The sequence below is a fragment of the Leptonychotes weddellii genome, chromosome 1 (assembly GCF_054177405.1).
Source record: "Leptonychotes weddellii isolate Sample4059 chromosome 1, ASM5417740v2, whole genome shotgun sequence".
Taxonomy (NCBI): Eukaryota; Metazoa; Chordata; class Mammalia; order Carnivora; family Phocidae; genus Leptonychotes; species Leptonychotes weddellii.
Genome location: NC_138369.1, coordinates 112,743,591 through 112,765,768, shown reverse-complemented (window position 1 = coordinate 112,765,768; position 22,178 = coordinate 112,743,591). Strand labels below are relative to the sequence as shown.

The 22,178-nt window shown below is 36.0% G+C and overlaps 1 protein-coding gene across 4 annotated transcripts in view; it reads left to right on the top strand.

Annotated features, from left to right (window-relative positions):
• TBL1XR1 (TBL1X/Y related 1) overlaps positions 1 to 18,893 on the top strand; it is an 81,916-nt gene extending 63,023 nt beyond the window's left edge. For all 4 annotated transcript variants that reach the window (XM_081829712.1, XM_081829707.1, XM_081829714.1 and 1 more), the window contains 6 exons: positions 5,532 to 5,653; positions 5,794 to 5,868; positions 9,193 to 9,320; positions 9,907 to 10,072; positions 13,091 to 13,192; positions 14,049 to 18,893. In XM_081829712.1, coding sequence (XP_081685838.1) covers positions 5,532 to 5,653; positions 5,794 to 5,868; positions 9,193 to 9,320; positions 9,907 to 10,072; positions 13,091 to 13,192; positions 14,049 to 14,075 — 620 coding nt within the window. In that variant the 3' untranslated portion in view covers positions 14,076 to 18,893. The remainder of the gene's footprint in view (positions 1 to 5,531; positions 5,654 to 5,793; positions 5,869 to 9,192; positions 9,321 to 9,906; positions 10,073 to 13,090; positions 13,193 to 14,048) is intronic.
• The last annotated feature ends 3,285 nt before the right edge of the window (positions 18,894 to 22,178 follow it).

The following is a 22,178-nucleotide window of genomic DNA, read 5'->3' as shown; positions in this document are numbered from 1 at the left end:
GACAGCCACCCATGGTCTTTCCACACCAGAAATTAGTTTACATTATGTAAATGGAATCATACTTTTTTGGTCTGGCTTCTTTCACTCTGAGAAATAATTTTGCATTTGCTTCAATTGTTGAGTAGTATTTCATTATGTGGATACACCACAGTTTGTTTATCCATTCACCTGTTAAAGCAAATTTGGGTTGTTTCCATTTTGGGGGGCTATTATAAATAAAACTGCTATCAATATTCATGTATAAGTCTTTGCGTGGACTTGCACTTTCATTTCTCCCGTGCAAATGTCTAAGAATAGAATAGCTAGATTACATGGGAGGTATATGTTTAACTTGTTAATAAACTGCCGAGCTGTTTTTCCAAAGCTTACATTTTCCATACTGATGGACATTTTCAGCAACAGTGGATATTCTAGTCCCTCCATGTCCTTGCCAGCACTTGATAAGTGGTCAGTGTCATTAACTGGAGCCACTCTAATAAGTGGGTATTAATATCCCATTGTGGTTTAATTTGCATTTCCTAATAACCAGTGACGTTAGAGCATCCTGTCACGTGCTGTAGATTTTACTTGGTGAAATATCGGATCAGATCTTTGGATCTTTAATTTACTGTTTTCTTCTGTTCTTTATGTATTCCGGATACAAGTTAATCAGGTATTTACAAATGCTGTCTTATAGTCTCTGGCTCGTCTTTGCATTGTTTTAACAGTATCCCTCTGTGTCAACTCTATTTCAAAGAAAACAAAACAAAACAACAATATCCCTCGAAGATCAGGAGTTATTAATGTTGATGAGTTCCATAAATTATTTATTTGTTCTTTTATGTGTCATGCTTTCAGTGTCAACCTAATTTGCTCTTGTTTTCTATTTGCTTAATGTGGAAGTTGAGGTCACTGATTTGAGACCTTTCTGCTTTTCTAATATGGATATTTAGTGCTATAAATTTACTTCTGATTACTACTAAGTGACATGTCCTTGTGCGTGGCTCTCTAGCTCTCTCTTTTCCTGTAATCTGTCTTATAAATTCCAGCTGCCTTAGTCTCCCTAGATTCTTAGCTTTGTCTCTTCATTCAGGAAATTTATTGATCTCTGCCTAGAGATTCCTCTTCCCTATGCCAAGACCTGGACTTTTTCCCCCCCCAGATTGTAAGCTTGGGCAGTTGTAAAAGGTCACATTGATGGTTGGTTCCCATTTTCTCAGGAACCGCTGTCTTTTATTACCTGGTGTCTGTTGTCTTGAATTATTATCTCATATATTTTGTAAGTTTTCTTGTTTTTTTTTCGGCAGGAGGTAAATTTGGTCCCTACTACTCCCATCTTGACCAGAAATGGAAGTCTACCATGCTTTTTAAATTACTATATTTTAATTGCTGTGCTAAATTGTCTCCCGTATACACTCTTGCATAAAGCATAAATCATGATTACAGATGAGTTACAATAAGTGGCCATTTCATACCCATTTGTATGGCTAGAAGAAGTAATGTTCATGAGGATATGGAGAAATTAGGCCCTATACTTCGTTAGTAGGTTTGTAAAATGGTACAGTCACTCACTGTGGAAAAACAGTAGGACAGGTCCTCAAAAAGCTAACCATAGAATTACCATATTATGATCCAGCAATTCTACACGTAGGTATACATCCCAAAGACTTGAAAGCAGGGACTTGAACAGATTCTTGTCAGTGTTCATAGCAGCATTATCCACAGTGGCCAAAAGGGGGAAACAGCCCAGTGTCCATCAATGGACAAATGGATAAACAAAATGTGGTCTACACGTACAGTGGATTATTATCCAGCCATGAAGAGGAATGAAGTTCTGACACATGCTGCAACATTTAGTGAACCTTATATTCATTATGCTAAGTGAAATAAAGCACACAAAGGGACAAATAGTATAATTTTACTTATTAACTATCTAGAACAGGCACATTCGTAGAGACAAAGTAAAGATTAGAGGTTCTCAGGAGTGGGGGAAGGGGGAAATGGGGAGTTATTGCTTAATGGCTGCAGAGTTTCTATTGGGGGTGATGAAAAAGTGTGAAAATAGTGATGGTTGCATAATTAATACCACTGATTGTACACTTAATAAAATGACATTTTATGTTATATATGACCACAGTATTTAAAAATTAATAATAAAATATGTCCAAACCCATTGAAGTGTACACTTTAAATGGATGAATTTTATAGTATGTGATTTATATTTCAGTGAAGTGGTTTCCAAAAAAATGCAGATGAGTAATAAATGTCTTTCTCTCCTTACTGCATAGGTTCGGTTCATTTGTTACCTTTTTAAATTATGAAGGATGGAGGTTTTAAATTACCCTAGGCAAATTAACTTTTTTTAGTCTTTTTTTATCGTGTATAAAATGAGATCAGTAATAGCGAACACACCTCTTACATATCACTTACATAAAAGTGCATTTTGTTGTGAGATGTATTTCTTTTTCTTTTTTTTTTTTTAAGTTTATTTATTAAGTAATCTCTACACCCATCTTGGGGCTTGAACTCAGAACCCCAAGATCAAGAGTCTTGTACTTTTCCAACTGAGCCAGCCCATAGAGATGTATTTCTTTCCTAAAGAATTTGCATCACCTAGACTCTTTTTATTTTAGGAGTAAGCAAAAAGTAAGGACGCAGGTATTCTTAGATTACACCAGTTTTGTAACCCTTGTATTTTATGAGCCAGGTGTATCACAAAGCATAAATCATACAACTCATGTTGCAGCATTCCCCAACTTCCCCCAGTTAGCTTTACTTGGTCCTACGGTTTTGTTTTGTTCTGAACCTAATGGTGTATTTGTTTGAATGCCATTTCTTACTTTCTCAGCCTCCCATCTCCTGTTTTGCAGACAGCTCTGCATCACATTAACATCCTGATGCATCATGACAGATTCTTGGCATTCTTTGTAGCATTTTATTATACTTTCAATTGTTTTCTAAGTTTATTAGATTTTTCAGGCTTTTTCCCCCACCACCTAACACTAGAACCATTTATTTATCAAAGAAACATTTTATTAAAATTATTTTTGGAATGATATCTTATGTAATAGTATTTAATGTCAAAATGAAAGTGTAGTAGGTATTGAGTCAGATTCCAGGCACAAAAACAGAATCTAAACCAGGTTGTCCAAGAAGGGGAACTTAGTACAAGGAAATAGTTGCAGAGGTGTTGAAAGAATGAAAACCAGAGGACTCTCAGGTACCCCGGAGTGTAAGAACTGCAGAAAACCTAAGACTATAGAGAAGGCAGGATCCCTCTTGCCAGTGGGAATTAGAAGGGGAGAAACAAGAACTGCCTGGCAAGAACAGGCACCTTGGAGTAACTGTTGCCACTGCCAGACACCCAGCCTTAAAAGAGAGATGAGAGCAAAATTGCCTGTCTTCTCTGTTTCTCTTGACCTTGGGCTCTCGACAGTGTCTCCCACTGTATGAATCCATCTGGAAACCAGTAGGCACAGGAACCTGGGATATGTAATTTGCAGGAGTCCACCCACTGTGTGTAGAGCATAGCAAGACAGAGTGTGGTAAGGAATGGCCCTGAGAACAAGCAGACAATGAACAGGACAGTCATCGACATGCATCTAAGATGATGCGATGTGTACACACAGCAGTAGAGTTCATACATAATGCTCATCAAAGTTGGCCTGTGCTTTTGTTTACTGGCTGATTTAAGTTGGATACTCCCAGAAGCAGACCTGGAGCCAAGCATTTGAGTGACGTGATTTATTAAGGAAACACTCTCAGGAGAAACAAGTGAGGAATTGTAGGGATTAGGATGGAGAAGAGGGCCCAGCCTCAACCTGATCCAGGCAGGGCTTTGGAGTGTTTATTACACGTTGGAGTTTTTCTCATCTTGAACCACACGCTAGATTTTTGAATCTCTCCCTCTTTCCCCCAAACCCAACTACATACCACCAGCCATTGGGTACTAGCCATTTTTGGCTGGGGTGGGGGGGTGGGTGGCGGTGTTGGAGACAGCAGCAGAACAAGGCAATTCTCTGAAGAAGTTTACCCTGGGAGCCCTTAGCACCAAAACACTCAGAAACTGGGAATCCGTCACAGAGCACAGGTAAAGAGGGTCTGCAAAGGAGGGAGCGTGCAGACACCTCTGAAGGCCTGTTGCCTACGAAGGTAGTAGAATACAGCCTGCTCTTCACTCTGCTCGCTTGGCTTATCAGTCTAACGGTGCTCAGAATACCTATTTGTAATATGCTCAGTGTGAAAACAGCCAGTTACTATGATGGATACATAACAATGAGGAAGTGGTTTGTTTTTTCTTTCCCATACACACAAGTTCTGACCTCCTTCATTAAATGCTTTATATCTCTAATAATGGGAATATACAGCTTCACTTTAACTTCTTGTCTCCCCCTTGTCTCTTAGTGTTTGCTCTGAATGCTAACCTTGTTCTGCAGAGGGCCAGAACGTCCATTTTTCGGCTTGATAAGCTGCAGGATCTCTGTTGGAGCCAGTTTGGTCTGCCCTCGTAGTGCAAAGCAGCCATGATACGTGGCCGAACGAACTTGTCTATGTTTTAATGAAATTTTATTATAAGGACACTAAAATCTGAGTTTTGTATGATGTTCACATTCATAGGTCTTCTTTTGATCCTGTGTTGTCTTTTGATCCTCACCCCCAGCCAAATGAAACGCAAAAACTACCCTTGGCTAATGGGCCATCGCGTCCACACTGCTCAAAATCCGGTGCTGTGTGCTCTGTTGCCTAACCCAGTTACTTGCTGCCACTGCGTTAATCTGCATTACTAATTAGAGAGCCTTTGCACCTTGCGGCAGGGGGAGATGAAAAGACAGACTCTCCAGTCATACCAGAGCTAAAGTAACTATTAATAGCCAGCTTTTGGGTGTCTGAGGTTTTAAATTCAGTGACGTAGGTTTTAAGTGATATTTGACAAGAATCAGAAGAAAATGTATTTGCGATCATCTGCAATATTCCACTTATCAGATAGGTGGATTGGAAATTATTCAGCGTAACATTTGTCTAACTTGTCATTTACAAAGTCCTTTTCACACGCACCATCTTGCTTGATCTTCACAGTATCCTTGTGTATTAAGCTTAAAGGTTTTATCCCCTTTTTTTTAGATGAGGAAAATAGCATGAGAGGTTAAATGACTTGCTTGGGGCCCAGTGGTTAGGGAGTGGCAGAACCAAGCTCCCTTGTCCATTGAACACTCAAGAGAATTTTAGAAATAAAAGGAAGTATAACATCACTTTTAAAGGTTTACAAATGCGATACCAAGAATGCAGTGCTAGTCATTCATAGAGGAAGCTCTCGGGAAGCCTAGTCACCTGCGTTACTTTCTGTTAGGCTGTGTCTCACATAGAGACAACTGAACGGAAATTTAATATTTGTGATATTTAGATGCCTTCATTTTTAAAAATTCTAAAAATTATAAAGTAAAATGCTTAAGTTTCTGTTACCACACTTAACGTCCGAGCATGGTTTAAAACTAAAGCTCCTAGCTTTCAGTACATGTGGAATGAATGCAAACCTAGCCCTTTTTCCTTTTCAGCACCAGCACTGGATGTTGATTGGCAGAGCAACAACACCTTTGCTTCTTGTAGTACAGATATGTGCATTCATGTCTGTAAACTAGGACAAGACAGACCTATTAAAACATTCCAGGGACACACGGTGAGTAGCCTTCCCCTCCTTTTAAAGTGGTTATGATGAATAAGTAATACTACAGAGTGGTTTGGAAGTATGTATGTTTTAGATCCAAAGAGCAATCCAGTCTATAAAATGAAAATGTGAATATTTACTGTTATTTTTAGAATGAAGTAAATGCTATCAAATGGGACCCAACTGGCAATCTTCTGGCCTCCTGTTCTGATGACATGACTTTGAAGGTAATTCGAATAGTGGGGAGACATGCAGTGGAGGTGTCACCAAGAATGGCTGCTCTGGCCATTTTTAGATCATTTAGAATGTCTCTTATAGTTCCTTGAATGCTTAAACCTGGGTCAGGATTTAACTCTACTTTTTAATAGTGAATCATTGTTTTTTATATTTTATTTTGTAAAGTATTTCAAGTGTTTAAATACAGCAAATAAATTCTACTTAAAAGAGTGTTTGATAGGAATTGTGGTGCTAAGAAACCTGCTGTCTTAACTTGTCTTCACTTCTAGAAGGTCATATACTGGTGCAATTAAAGTTTATTTGCACATGTAAAAATTTGACTAATAAGTAACAGATCTTTGTAGCATTCGTGGATTTTGCTGAAATTCTGTGAATTGTATAAATTTGATTTTGTGGTGTGAATGTATATCATCCTTGCTGGGAAGCTGATCTTATAGCAGAGAATGCTTAGTTGGTGAGTGAGCCTTGCTGACATCCCAGCATCAGCAGCTCGACATGGGTTTATGTTTTTCTTGTCAGTGTGACTAAAAGCAAAGCTAACACCTTGCACCTGTGCACATCACATTTAGAGAAAAAAAGCATTTTGAGGTAAAGAACAACCTAATACAAATCTCCACTATTAATGAAGCTTTGAGTCCTTTCCTGCAACATAGTAACTCTCCTGAAAATAATTTTATCCTTGACTCTGCAATGCCCACGACTGCGGATGTGGTGACCCTTAAGATGCAGGAATCATGAGGGAAAACTGCTTTTCCTCCTGTGAACAGACTAAATGTAATCTTGGTAACCTGGTGAGGTTTTTCCCTTAAATACCTGCTGGGTTTTTAGTCATTCAGTTTTCTCAAGCCTGGGCTCCCTTGCAGACATTGCTAGTAAAAAGGCTTTTCTTAATGCTTTTGTCTGAGTTTACTTTGCATGCACGTGCATTGCAGTCATAAAATGAAAGCCTTGTGGAACAGAGAATGGCACGTATGTGGAGTTGAAAGGCCAGTGGCTGGGGAGTCTACTGAGCAGTTAGAGAAGTTTGGATTAGAAAGTGTTAGCTTTTTGTCCTAACAATAATGAAAGGTCAGAGTTTTAAAGGAGAAACGAGATGGGTCGATATTGTGTAGTGGAGCCAAATTCTGAGAACAAGGAACAGGAGTCAGAAGATCATGCAAAACCTGAACAGTGATTTGAGCCAGGCAGGTGGAGGTGCTGGGTGGGCCTGGTGCTCCAAGAAGAACTCTACCCTTGGCATAAACATTTGGGACTTCTCTGCAGGTGGATGGTCATTCAGAGCCACAGACTTGGATGAAGTTGTGTAGGGAGAAAGGACAGAGTAAGGAATGAGGGGAACCTTAGAAATAGAAAGTCTTAAGAACTTAACTCCCAATAATTACCAGCTCAAGAGGAACAAGCTTCCAAAAGGAAACTGAGGAGGAATGACCCAAAGGGAGGGAGAGTGTTCAGAGAAGAATGTTTCAAGGGAGGGTGATGGATAGGAGTGGTTAACAGTGGCAATGCTATTGAAAGGTCAAATGAAATAAATTTTGAAACATATTTTGGGGGCTTATTTACATGGAATTATAAATGTCTAGGATCCAAAAACATTATGGGTTTGCTTCATTCTCTCTTATTAGGTACATTGCAGACATGTGAAACACACCTAATTTTTGTGAGCTCTTTTTGTTGTTGTTGGCAGTTGGGTTTTTATGTGTGTTTGTGTTTGGCAAGATTTACTCCCATGTCTTTATTGAATGATTTTGCCAGAAGTACTCTCAGTGTAGGTTTCTTTACCTCTGTACACATAGGTTTTCAACTCAAGCAAGGCTAATTATTCTCTACTCATCATTTTAACCTTATTGCTTTGTTATTTTTCATGGTTCTGTATGAGTCATTTTCTAAACTTTTATTATGGTAACAAAACTTAACATGAGATCTTTTTAATCAGGCTTTTAAGTGTACGGCACAGTATTGTTATCTATGGGCACAGTATTGTAGATTTGTAGAGATGAAATTTGTTGTTTAGCTGGTCCCCCTCTGCTCTTCCCCTCAGCCTCTGGCAGCTACCATTCTTTTCTTGGCTTCTGTGAATTTGACTCTTCTAGATACCGCATATAAATGGAACCATGCAGTATTTGTCCTTAAGTTCAGGAATTCCTTTTTTTTAAGGCTGAATGATTAATACTCCATTGTATATAATACCACATTTTCTTTATCCATTCATCCATTGATGGACACTTGGGTTGTTTCCATATCTTAACTTTTGTGACTAATGCTGCAATGAACAGGGAGTGCAAATACATTTTTAAGACCCTGATTTCAGTTCTTTTGGATAAATACGCAGAGGTGGGATTGCTGGATAATATGAAAGTTCTGTTTTTATTTTTTTGAATATCCTCCCTACTGTTTTTCATAGCACCTATCATTTTGCATTCCCACCAACAGTGTACTACAAGTGGTCTAATTTCTCCACGTCCTTGTGAACATTTATTGTCTTTTTTATTTTATAATAAAATCCTAATAGATGTGAAATGATATCTGTAGTTTTTATTTGCATTTACCTTATGGCTAGTGACATTGAGCATCTTTTCATATACCCGTTGGCCATTTGTATATCTTCTTAGAAGAAGGGTCTGTTCAAGTCATTTGCCCATTTTTAAATTGGATTATTAGGGGTTTTGCTATTGAGTTGTAGGAGTTCCTCATATATTTTCAAAATTAACCTTTTATTTATAGATACATGGTTTGCATATTTTTTCTCCCATTCTGTCATTTGTCTCTTTATTGTTCCCTTTGCTGTACAGAGGCTTTTTAATTTTATATAGTCCCATTTGGCTTTTTGGTTTTGTTTTTGTTGCCTGTGTTTTAGTGTCATACAGGAATATATTATTTGCACGTTGCTTATCTATTTGCCCTTCTCTGTTACAAAATATTTTCTGATTCTAAATCCTAAGAAGAATTTGTAATCTACATCTTTTATTTAAGGGACAGTGTTAAAACTAATGCCTTAAACATTTTAGGATCATTACCCGGGGGATTTACTAATATTGAAGTTTGTACCATCTGAAGCTCTCAGAGTTAATCTTAGAACTACAGCTAATTCAATCTTGAAGCCTCAGAATAGTGAACATTTGGAAAGGACTTCAAGCTAATTTGTCATTTTTAAAAGATAAATATATTCTACATTTTAATTTCTTTGCAAATATTCCGTTGATCTGTAATCATTGTTCTGGTTATACTGCTGATATTTTAGATTGGCCCAGTAGTATTTTTAAATGTATCCTTTGTATGGGAAAATATAATTACATATGTTTTTCTTTTTTGCTCAGATATGGAGTATGAAACAAGACAATTGTGTCCATGATTTGCAAGCACATAATAAAGAAATTTATACTATCAAATGGAGTCCAACAGGGCCAGGGACAAATAATCCAAATGCCAACCTTATGTTAGCAAGGTAATATTTATGTTTCACTCTTCCTTTTATGAGTCTTCCACACAAAAAGCTTCTAATAAATAACGACAGAGTTAGGAAAGATTCCATGAAATGGGAATGTATCCTGCAAAGATTGTTTTTTTGATGGGAACATTTAAACTTGGAGTTTATTCTTATTTCAGGCCATAATGGATTTTTATATCTGGAGTTATCAAATATTTACTGATGATATCAGATATTGATTAAAACTCAAGTAATTGAGGCATAGTGCAATAAAGTTTTTTCAGCATTAAAAAAAATAAAAATATAGTCAATACATTGTTCAGAACCATGGATCAGTCAATATAAAAGAATTATTTAAAGAGCAAAGGAATACAGTGAATTTAGCTCATTTTGTTTTTTCAATTCAGGGACTCGGAGATGCCCTTAAAGTTCCTTTTCTCCTATATAGCTTTGCTTCCAGAACACTTGCTTCCTAACAGCCCAATCTGTGTCTCATAAGGAATTTGTGGCTAGCTACTAGAAATGGCTGGACATTATAGATTGGGGGTGGGGCATGGGAGTATTTCATTACTTATAAAGTCAATTTTGTTGCCTCCTTTGTCAGTGCATCCTTCGATTCTACTGTTAGATTATGGGACGTAGACCGAGGAATTTGCATCCATACTTTGACAAAACACCAAGAGCCTGTGTACAGTGTGGCTTTCAGTCCTGATGGCAGGTACCTGGCAAGTGGTTCTTTTGATAAATGTGTGCACATCTGGAACACACAGGTATGTCTCAGTTATTTAAATCATCACCTGCTTTAATAGTTACTGAGAAGCACTTGCCTATATAAATTCTCTTTTCTCTTTTGGTTGTCATTCCTTTATGACATTAGTTCAATCCTTAGTTTTTAAATGAGTACTTTTTTTTAATTTACAAAGACTGAAGCCAGTTGAAGTTAATATTTTCCTAATGTAGGCCAGAATTTACAAATAAATTTAGATTCTTGTCTTATTTTTTTTTCAAGTTGGCTGACCTAAAATGTGAGAGTTTAAGATGCATGTTTAGATAAATGATGTAGTTTCTTTATTTTCTGAAAGACTTGTTTTTGAAGGAGCTATATATGAGCAATTAATAAAATGTACTAAAGGACAAGATTTTATGGCTGAACACAGTGATTTATCAGGAATAAACTTAAAACTATACTACCTTTGTAGGGACAGTAGTATAGAGAGATCCTTTCCTAAAAATGGAGAAAACAGCCAGTTGCTGTAATTTGTTTCATCTTCTCAACCTTTTTAGTGTTTATGCTCCACGTACTGTTTTTTTAGTAGCAGTCGCTTGACTCCCCCGCCCCATCAGTGATCACGTCTTAGGTGGTCGTAGTACACCCATAATCAGTTACTGTGAGCTCTTTCTTTTTGTGCAGCTGATCATCATAGTTGGTCAGACTGTTCTGCATAAAGCATCATTTTCAAGTATCATTCAAATGGTCCCCTCTAAACACTGAAAAGGTATCCAATGGGAAGTCTTAGAGCTCCCATTTTCTTCTTGATCCCCTACAAGTAACTATTAACTTCTCTTTCATTCTTCCTGACATTTTTTGTGAATAGAAGTTTTAACATTGTCATTTTTATACTCACTGTTTTATTTTTTAATTTATATTTTTAACCCCCTTGGAATTGATTTTTATATGTATAATCTGAGGTAGAGGTCTAATTTTATATTTCTAATGGATAGCCAGTTGTTTCAACACTATATACCCCTTTGCTGTCTCATAATGCCACTTCTTTCATATACCACATTCTTATTGTGGTTTATTTATGGATTCTCTTGTACCGCATTGATAGACATTTGTATATACCTGCATCATTAGCATAGTTTTAATAACTAACTTTATAGATCCCCCCTCATTAAGTCTTTTTTCTCCCTTCATTAAAGTTTTATGATTTCTTTATGAAGATCTTTTTTCTTAATTTATTCTGAAGTGCCTTATGGATATTATTGTTAGCTATGAATGACGTCTTTTTAAAAATACATCCCTTTTACTTACTGGTTGTTGCTTGTGTTTGGAACATTACAAATTTTGGCATAATGAAACTGAATCCATCCACCTCTCTGAGCTCTCTTACTAGTTTTAATAGTTTAGGTTTCCCCTTGACTTCCCTTTAATCTTTTTGTTATGATTGAATAGCAGAGACTTTCTAAATATAATCTATAGATAATCTGCCTGTTGTATACATTTTCAGTCACTTATTTAACTCCGTTTGGGTATAGAAATGTAGGATTCTAATGGAGGATACTGGTAGGCTCTTAGGGGCATTTGAGCAACTATCCATGCTATTTAGATGTATCACTATTGTGTTATCAAAAAATACCATTTTACTTTTTTAAGTTTGAAAATCGTAAGATGCATCTAGTGAGTTTTTAGTGCAGTCATTGCCTTTTTGTCATATATAAATCTAGTTTTTTCTTTCCTCATTTGGATTATCATCCATATGATATGTTACCTAAGCATTTCACAGGTCAGTTGTTGAAGTCTGGTCTGAACATATATATACAGATTTGAGTACTGCTGTTAATCCACTGATTTTTGTTAGTGTTATAGCTCTAGCTTGTTGACCATGCTATTTTGGTTCAATTATAGCCTAATTTGAGCTTAGAAATTGGTAAGTGCTTTGGAAAGAAAGTTGGTTTTTTTAAACCCCAGAGCTTACTGTCCTGTAGATTTTTACTTTCCTGTACATCAACAGATTTTAGATTTTGTTGGTGCCACTCCTTTCTCCTAATTAACCATGGAAATACACTCACAACCCACTATACTCACACTTCATTAATGTTTTAAATTGTAAGAAACTTTAGGTGGGGGGAAGAAAACAGTTGAACCTTTCTGATGTGATCAGCTGTAGCAGTGCACCTATGGTTTCTGCAGTATTAGCCGAATGACTTTGAAGAGGAAAGCAAGGGCAAAGAGAGTTCTGGCTTAGTAAGTAAATTAGGATTGGCTGTCCGAGGAGGTATTTACAATGTACATGTCTTGCTGCCATGTTTTTAGGTAGATCTGCTACCTCTAGTTTGACCTTTTTAGGTTATCATAAAGCTGAGAGATAACTTCTCCGCCCTGTCAGGGCAGAAAACCAGAAGCATATTTTTCATTGTTTTCCAGTTTCTCACCGCAGAGCCTCTGATCTTTGCCCTGTTTAATGACTGGTTTCCTAGGAGAATATGTTTTTTAACTGAGTTTTAATTATTCAGTGGGTAGCTGAATAATTTTGGTTTCCTTTTTTTTTTTTTTTAATCTCCTCTAGTTTAGGGGCTTCTCAGTAAATATAGAGTAACTAACAGACTTACACTGGAATTGTCTTTACTAGTTTATTGTACTTTCTCTTTAGGATATTTTATCAAAGAAATTCTGACTTCATTTTGTCTCTCTACATGTTAGCCAAACTCATGCACCCTTCAACAACAACAACAAAAATTTATTTCAAGTCATACATTGAATGTTTGACTCCATTGTTAACTGTATCAAAGAGGCCAAAGATAGCTAAGAATGATTATCAATACTGGAGAAACTGAGTGTGTGTGTGTGTGTGTGATCTGTTGAGATCAGGCAAGTGTTATTTATCATTTTATAGAAGGATCATCATCGCATTTCTAGTGTTTGAAAACTTGTAATTTGTTTTGGAGTCAAAGCTAAATTCCATCTCTGATTGCTAGAAATAATGCCATATAATATTTTACCTCAATAATTTGGATTTCTAATAATATATGTTCCCATTTTTAAGAATCTGTGTTTTCATTTTTAGACAGGTGCTCTAGTTCACAGCTATAGGGGAACAGGTGGAATTTTTGAAGTTTGCTGGAATGCAGCAGGAGACAAAGTTGGAGCCAGTGCGTCAGATGGTTCAGTAAGTAGAATGAAGTGTTTCCAAGGGGGTGGGTGTGTAAGCGTAGTAAATAAATGTGGCTTATTGTGGTTGCGACTACAAAAGTCTTCTTTTCAAAATACGTATTATGGCATTGATCTTTTTTACTGGAGGTTGTATATTTTTCATGTTTATTTCATTGAAATAATGTAAACAAAATATAGGCTGTGTTTGCCAAAAGAGTATCTTCATAACCAAGAAATGGTTCTTTTTAATGTAAACCTTTGTTAATGAAATTGAGCGTAGAACAATACCACGCTGGAGAGAGGTTTGCATTTTTAATGCCTATTTCTACCTTGTCTTCCTTGCAGAAGAGTGTTGGTGGCCCAGGGCAGGGGGAGTAGAGGCAGTTGAGTCCTGCATTGAGGAATGTGTGATACTGAGAGACTTTCAGGATGAGGTTGGCCAACTCTTTATAGAAATCCTCGTTTTGGCTTCCAAAGCTCTGAAGGCAAAGGGGAAATGGAGAGGGTGTTAGCCATTAGCTGTTTTCTGAAGCTGTAGCTTAATATAATCTGAGGTCGCTTTCATTTAGGCCCAAAAGCTAGGAAATGGTCTATGTTGAGCATATTTTTTTCTATTTTTTAATTAACAGAGTAGATCTTCAAAATTTTAGCCATGGTTCTTTATAGTGTTAGCCCATAGTGGTTTCCTCCATCTCTTAGACGATTTGTCTGATTTCTCTTGGTTAAGTGCCCAGTGCCATGATCATTGTTGCTTTACCAGTTTTGTGAACTAGAAAGTAAAAATAGATTTCAAACTGTACTATAGAAACGTTAAGCTAAAAATGTACAATGAAATTCTTAACACACTGGTTGATTATTTTAATTTCTTACAGGTTTGTGTATTAGACCTTCGGAAATAGCGCTACTAGTTGGAAGCCATGGACCGACTATGAATGTGTACATAGCCAAAATGACTGTCCCTGACCCATGTACTGCTATAGTCCCACTTGAACCATGGCCAGTCCACTACAGCCAAATCTAAAAGAAATATATACATACAGTGTATATAAACAAAATTGCACCCTGAAGATGACAGAATTTTGTCACAGCCTGTGAATTCTGTTCACCAAGTGCTGGAATCTAATCTGCTGTGCCCCTAAAATAGCATTTAGAAGTTTTGGATATGAAAAACAGAAGAGAGAAAGAAATATGCGTTATAAGAGCAGCCCATATGTGTACCAGTTTTTGGATACTAATGACAGCCTTGTTTCTCCCCTTTGAATCAGAAGACACCATGGATTAGATTCTTTTTTCCCTTCGGTAGTTGAGCAGTTTGTATGTACAGAGAAAATGGACTTACAAAAACTCGCAGCAGTAGTTTGTTCTTGCTTTTAAACTTTGTTTTTGGTTTAGTTTATGGATGCATGAAGTAAGGGAGTGAATCAGTTTCTTGTTTATATTTTTTTCACCTTTTAAACAAAAAATTCTTAAAAATATTTTAATGCATTCTTTTGAAGAGATAGATGTTTGGTACATTTTATGGCTCCCAGAGCATATATTCAGTTGGTGCATGTTGTGGAAGGGGGAATTGGAAATTGAATAAAAACCATATGGCTTTTGGTCATGTCAATCTGTAAGACACATCAGTAAAAGGATATTATGCTCTGTTTTTTTTTGTTTGTTTTGTTTTTTTGTTTTTGTTTTTCTTTTTTTGGTGATGTGGCTTAAATGCAGTAGTTTCTTTTTTGGGACATATTTCTGCCAATTAAAGACTAGAAGGGCACAATTTTTTTTTTTTAATACCATAGAGAAGATGCATAAAAAAAAAAAATCTTCTGATGTTTTGTAGCCATAACTAAATTATGGTTAAAATGTGCACTATTGTGAAAAGGAGCAAAGTAGGTTTGGGGTTTTTTTTGTTGTTGTTTGTTTATTTGTTTTGCTTTGTTTTTTAAGAGATTAAAATGTTTCTGGATAAGGATTAGCTTCTCAAAGTGTCCATCATTCTGTGTAGAAGCTTAAATATGTAATGTAACCAAACTCCAGTATTAAAAATCTCTCATGTTGTTTTTCTTTATACAAAGCAAGATAACGGCATATAACACTGCCATTACATGGCACAATGTTTGCTACCTTAGTTTAAAAACAATCTTTAAAACAAAAGACTTGCTTCAAGGTGTTTTTAAATAGCAGTGATTCAGAATTTAAAAAAAAAAAAAAAGTATAATTGCACTAAGCTCCCTGCTGCTCTTATTCTGCGTTCGTGGTACTTGTGACTACATTTTTTTCAAATACGGATAGATTTAAGCTGCTATTTTTTTTTTCTCAGTAATCACTACTATATCATGTTTTACTCTGTTTATAATATCAAGTATTTTCTGAAAGATATAGGTATCAGAGCAAACCTCTTCTTGTGTTCATGCAACTAGAAGCTAAAATACACAGAATTTGCAAATGATGGCATGGGGCTGTGTTTGTACGTGTGACTAATGGGGTTTGTCATGATTAATGTAAGTATCCACAAGTGTCCATTTTGAAGAGAATAGTCAAATTTATATCTCAAAGATTTTAATTAAGGAGTTGCTTATTATTAAGCTTAGCAAATTTATAACACTATTTCCGTCACTAATTGTTTTGAGACCTTTACTACTAAAATTTTAACCTGTGTTCTAAGTGGAAGTAGAAAGCGATTTAACCCAAGTAACGCAGCTTTGATTTTCAGCATTTGTTGTTTTGCTACATTACAAAACAGCATTGATTGAAGCAAGTCTTGGTTTTACTAAGGTAGGATAGCATTTGCTATTGGTAAAGAGAATAAATACACTTACTTTCACAATACATTGTTCTATGTACCCCAGTTATTGTTAGTGGGGACTATGATACTGTAATAATCTTTTTTAAGACTTCCATGCAGAGAGGCAGTCATTCATGATGGTTTTGTGCCAGCTGGTTTTGGGGTTTGGGATCACATTATAGATATTTAGAACTATTACCCTGTGACTTACGTAGGAAACCTAACATGCTGAGTATCTGGCACTTGAAATCCTGCTTTTATTGCTAGAGGTCCACATCTGTGGTTGACCTCTGTTGTTGTTTAAAAAAAAAAAAATAAATAAAAATTTAAAAATCTGTGCAATAATTTTTAAATGTGCTCCCAGGAATAGACACAAATGTTTTGAGTAGGTTTAAGCTGCATTTTCCTTTAGTGATGCATCTGTCAATTGCACTGAATTTAAATCTGAAAGTCAGAGGTGATTACTGATAGTACTTTTGTATTTTGATACGGACAGTTTATTCGTTTGCATACAGTTACTGACTCGCCCCCACAGCTGATTAAGAGGTAGTCCAGAAGTTCTGCAGTATAGCTACCAGAGCAGACAGCTACACTTTGATGGTATTGTCACCTTTTCTTCCTTCCTTCCTTCCTTTCTTTTGTTGTTGTTGTTTTTTTTAATCTTTAGCTATTTTACGTAAGCATAGTAGCCACAATAGGACATATAAGAGATTATAAACACAGAGCTTTATTATCCTGAAGTCTTGGGTCTCTTAAGTACAAACCTTCCCGGGAGGGTACCCATTCTGTGGGCTTGGGTTCTTTGTGCGCATGCAGTTGCCTGTTTTTGCTGCTGTCCTTGACGTCATCACTGCCTGCTGATGTGCCACGATGCTGCCCCCACGGACGACAGTAAGACTGCCTCTGATGTGAGCAGCAGCTTGACTGTAAGAGACCACGTTTCACGGCCTGCATAATTCTGTATTTGAGGTTCTCGGCTCGTTTTTCCTTCCTTTTTTTTCTGAGTGCTTACTCCTGAAGATCAACTGATTGCAGTGGATTTTCCGTGGTGTTCATTGTGTATCGTTGTATAAGCCACTGTACGAAACTTACAAGGAAAAACAGAAAGGAAAACTTGCATGAACAGAGTACTCACTGATTAAGGTAGAATAAGGAAAGAGCAGCTGTTGCTCTTACACCTCATCCAGGAATAGCCTCTTTTCTTCTCCATGTAGGAAATCCCATACATTCTTGTATCTGTTCCAATCCCCATTTCTATCACTGATCAGGTACCATCATTGACTTTCAAACGACTTTTAGAAGTGGTGACTTTTAATTTCCTAATAGATTTTAGAGTATATTGAATTCTGTTTTAATTAATAATTCTCTAGGTAAGTATGTTTTAGGATTAAACACCTTTTACAGATACTGAAAGTGCCTCCTTTTGTGGTGTAAAAAACAAATTATGGTGCAAAAAGTAATTACTAGATTGAATTACATGAAGGTTTTTTGCTTTTTGACATATAAAAATGTCAAGAGAAAGGCCAAAGATTTGTACTTTTTCACTTATAAAGCACTCCTTTTTTCCTTAGACTTCTTTCTGTCAAATTAGATTTAATGAGAGAGTACTATTTTTAAGGAGCTATCTGTTTATGTAGAATGATTTTGTTAAGAGTAATGTAAACTATTATTGCATAGAGGCCTGAAGAGGAGTATGCATTTTTGCTATTTAAAGGAATCACAAATGACTGTCCTTATGTGAGCAAAAATGTTAAATTATACTAGGTAAGCAGAAAAATAAGTCTCAAATGCAGTGCTGTTTACTCTCTTCAAAACCGTTTTCATCATCTTAAGCACATTGTACATTTCTATAGAACCTGCATTTACTCTCACATGCTAAGGGTGGTGCTTGCGTTTGGTGAATTACTGTTGACTGTTTCCACAGAAATTCTATTTCAGTGGACCAACATTGTGGCATGGCAGCAAATGCCAACATTTTGGGGAATAGCAGCAAATCTACAAGAGACCCTGGTTGGTTTTTTTGTTTGTTTGTTTTTGTTTTTCCTTCTGAATCAGCAGGGATGGAAGGAGGGTGGTAGGGAAGTTACGAATTAACTCCTTCCAGTAGTAGCTCTGAAGTATCACATTAAATATCAATTTTTTTTAACATGATTCTAGTTAAATGTAGAAGAGAGAGAAAAAAGAGGAAGTGTTCACTTTTTTAATACACTGATTTAGAAATTTGATGTCTTATATCAGTTCTCAAGTATTAATAGCATTCTTTTATTTCTGCCTTTACGTTGACAGTGTTGAAGCAGGGTGAATAACTAGGGCATCTTTTTCTTTCCTAGTAAACTGTTTTACGATGTTTTCTTTGGAGTTTCTGCATAAGTTCAAGAAAACATTCTGCATGTTGTATCTAAGTCCGATGTACTTAGCCATCTCATTAAAAGCAAACACAGACTGCATTTTGTGGCTCTGTGACCCCTAAATACAGAAGCAATTTTCTCCTTTCCTGACTTTGACATTGTAGCTATGATGTTCTCATTTTGATTTTGGCAAATCCTTTGGGTCTAATTCTGTGAGCCTACCTATAGCACTGGATTAAAATGTCTGCATCATTTCTTTAGTTATCCAGTTAACTTAAAACTGTTGTAAAAGTGTAAACCAGCCCATGACAGTTTTTTGTACGTGTTAAAGAACGTTCTTGTTCAGTTTTCATGATTCTTGTGTAAGGAAGACTGATCCAGATGTTCTCTGCTGTCCTGGACCATGTTAATTACACTCACGATGTACTTTGGTTCCACATCACAATGATTTGTCCCCAATGACCCTTTTATCCTTTCTAGGCACATTTTTGTTGTTGTTGTTGTTGTTGCGGTTTCCCTTTGCATTGTATTGCTTTGACAACTGTAATTTGAATCAGATCTGAAAGAGGTCCAGAATAAAATATATTTTGATATTATGTTGGCTGTGTACATATATGAAACCTTTGATATCTATGTAGTTTGTATAGACTATTTACTAGTCAAGTAAAGAGAGAGGGATGCTATTTCTTGTTTACAATTTCTTGTTTACATTTTAATTGCATTTACTCCTCCAATGTTCTATTGTAGAATAAACTTTTTTTGCTCTGAGTTAGCCTTCATGACATATAGCATGTCTATTCTCTCCCACACTGGTGTTTAATCAGTTATAACAACTGCCATCAGAACCCAAACCACTGTTTTCCGTAAGTGTGTTGTTTTCTAAGATAGATACTTTAAGCCCATAGATAAAATTACAAATTTTACTATTTTATTACTTGTCACAGGAGATGAGATTTTTTAAATGAAGGGATTATTTACTATTTTTATTAAAGAATAATAGAGCATTTAATCAGCTAAGAAGTAACAATCATTTTCGAATTATTTTGGAAAATAATGCTGTATTTAAAGGACATTGTTCTCACGTAAACTAAAAGAGACCTCAGATTCATTTGAGTTGAGCACAAAACCGTGTGTATATATATGTTGCTGAAGATTTTAGGGCAGGACTCTCAACTTCCTTAGTGACATTTTTTTCTTCATATAAACCTATTCTAATTTAATAGTTTTCTTCCTTAGCTAGTTGCTTATGTTGCTAACAAACCTTATAATCTTTGAAGAACAATACCAGGCACCTTCTGGTTTTAATTAATCCCAGCTCTTAAGAGTTACTTAGAGACATTTTTTCAAAGAATCATTGAGCACATTTTTTGTTTTCTTGGTTTTGGGGGGTTTTTTTGTTTTGTTTTTTAAACTTACATTCTTCAGGTCTTCTGCCTTTCCCTTTCATTTCCTTAAGCGGAAACACAGGCATAAACTTGTCATGTTTTATTAAATGATAAGTTTTTACAGTTGCTAGGACTGTCTGACAGTCTTTCATTTTCAAAGGGTTAACTTTTATTGCATGGCATAGATTAATAATAGTCTGCATTTTACACTTTCAGAAAGTGTTGGACTACTAGGGATTATAATCCGTCTAAAGGTAAAACCAAATCAGTTTCAGTAGTTGTGGAAGGGATTATTTTTAATTTCATAGTTCTTACACTTTGCAGTAGATCAAATTTCTCACCTATTACACACAGCAGCAGATGAAAGTTTACTGTTTCCCCAATATATTCATTTGCGAAATGCAGTGGAGGAAAAGACACTATGGACAGTAGATTTATGGTGCTTTTCTCTGCTGTACCAAAGCTCTCTGTCAACAATGAAATGTTAACCCTATGCTACTTTTTCTGCATGTTTCTTCTTAAATGTCATATCTCAATGCTTATTTGTCCTAACATGTAATATTTTTGTATTAAATTTTTTAGGAGTTCCTTGTAATTTCTTTATAATTTAAAATATATTAAACACAAAGTGTTTAGTAAAGTACAGAAGACAATTATTAATGTTTCTTGGTTGTTGGGTTTGTATGATCACTTATGCAAACAATTCACATTTTAAGAACTAGGATCAGTGGGATGGAATCTACACAGAAAAAGATAATACAATTCTATTTTTTTTTTTTTTTAAGTTGGTGTGATACTAATCCAGTGTCAGAATGGGCTGCTTTAAGAGATACTGCACTACCAAAAATATCAAAAGCATACTTTGGAGGGCCACTGGGCCTGACTACTATAGAGGAATTAAAGCACTGAGGGAATACCTGAAGGAGTCAAACTCTTGCATTAAAAACAGTCACACTGAACTCAGTCTGAGACATTTGAAAACATCAGCTGTCAGAATCTCATACATTCAAATTAAAGGATTTTGAAAAATCTATACACTGTTCAGTCCTCTTCCACATAAGCTCTTATTGACTCAACTTACATACACTACTTGACCAGGTTCATTATCTAATTTTCCAACTTAGGTACCTGAGGAGCAGTATACCTCAGTAGAGGATAGGGAATAGCACATTTAGCATGGATATCATCATAAAGGCCTAGAGTCATCAAATAATTCAAATGAAGTTGAATGGCACATGAAAATGTAGCTATGTATGTTTTAAAATATTTCCATTTAAGTGGATAAAATATTTTAGTGTATGGAAATAAGCTGAAGTATGAAGTTGTGCAAATGTGGTGTTGGAGGAAATGATGTCTTATGATAAATCCAGACTAAATTAGAGGTAAGTAAACTTTTTAACAATGTTGATTAACCAGGAGTCCATTAAAACCCTTTTTTAAAATAAAATACTTGGCCCTACCCCAAACCTACTGGCTAATATGATAGCATAGGGATGTGTGCATTTTTTTGTGCTTGTTTGTGTGTCATAGATGATGGGGGTGGGGAGGGCTGGGGAAGGAAGGGGTTGTGTAACTGGCATACTGTATATTTATTATAAAACACATGCTTGTAAGGAAATGGAAATAAATTTCCATTTCCATACTCCCAGCCAGTTCCTCAGTGGAAACCACTGTTAATGTTTTGTCCTTGCAAACATTTTTGATACTCAAAAAAAAAAAAAAAAATGTAATTGTAGTTTTCACTGATTTCAAAAACTTTTTCACTGAAATCATCAGACTTTTGTCCCACCAAAGCAGGTACTGCCCTATGCTGCAGATGTAGAGTATACCGTAGAGGATCTACGAGCATGAATTCCGCATGATGGCCTCGGTTGAATCCCAACTCCGCTGTGTAACTGTTCGATCTAAGGAGCTATTTTCCTCATTTTCCCATCTGTAAAATGTGATAGCACCTAGCTCATAGATTGGTTATAAAGATGAAAATTGTTACCATACCTAAGCCCTTAGAGAATTGTGCCTGGTTGTGTCAAGTGCACTATATGATGCCATTATTTTGACTTTTAATGGTTGCATTATATTATACACCATAATTTAGCCCCCTATAACGTAGATTTACTTGTTCAGTGTTTCCTGTTATAAACAACAGCACAGTAAACAAATAGTTGTGTATCTGTAAAGACAGATTGAACAGCTGATTCTGATGGACACACACTGGTTAATAGGCACTTACAAAGACTAAAACTCACCATCACCCATTTTCTGCATTGACTGAGTCTTACTTCGAAAGGAGTCCCTTGGGAATTTGTACAAGGGAGATTTCTTGGGAAAAGTTTGTCTATTTACTCAGTGTGCATACAGGAGCAAGAGAATAATTTAGACCAATAAACAACAATCAGGTGACAGGAGTTAGCAGAAAACTAATTTTTAAGCCCATTTGACTAGTCATTAAACATTAGAGGGTATGACTAAGATTGTTAAACATGGAACGTTTCTGCC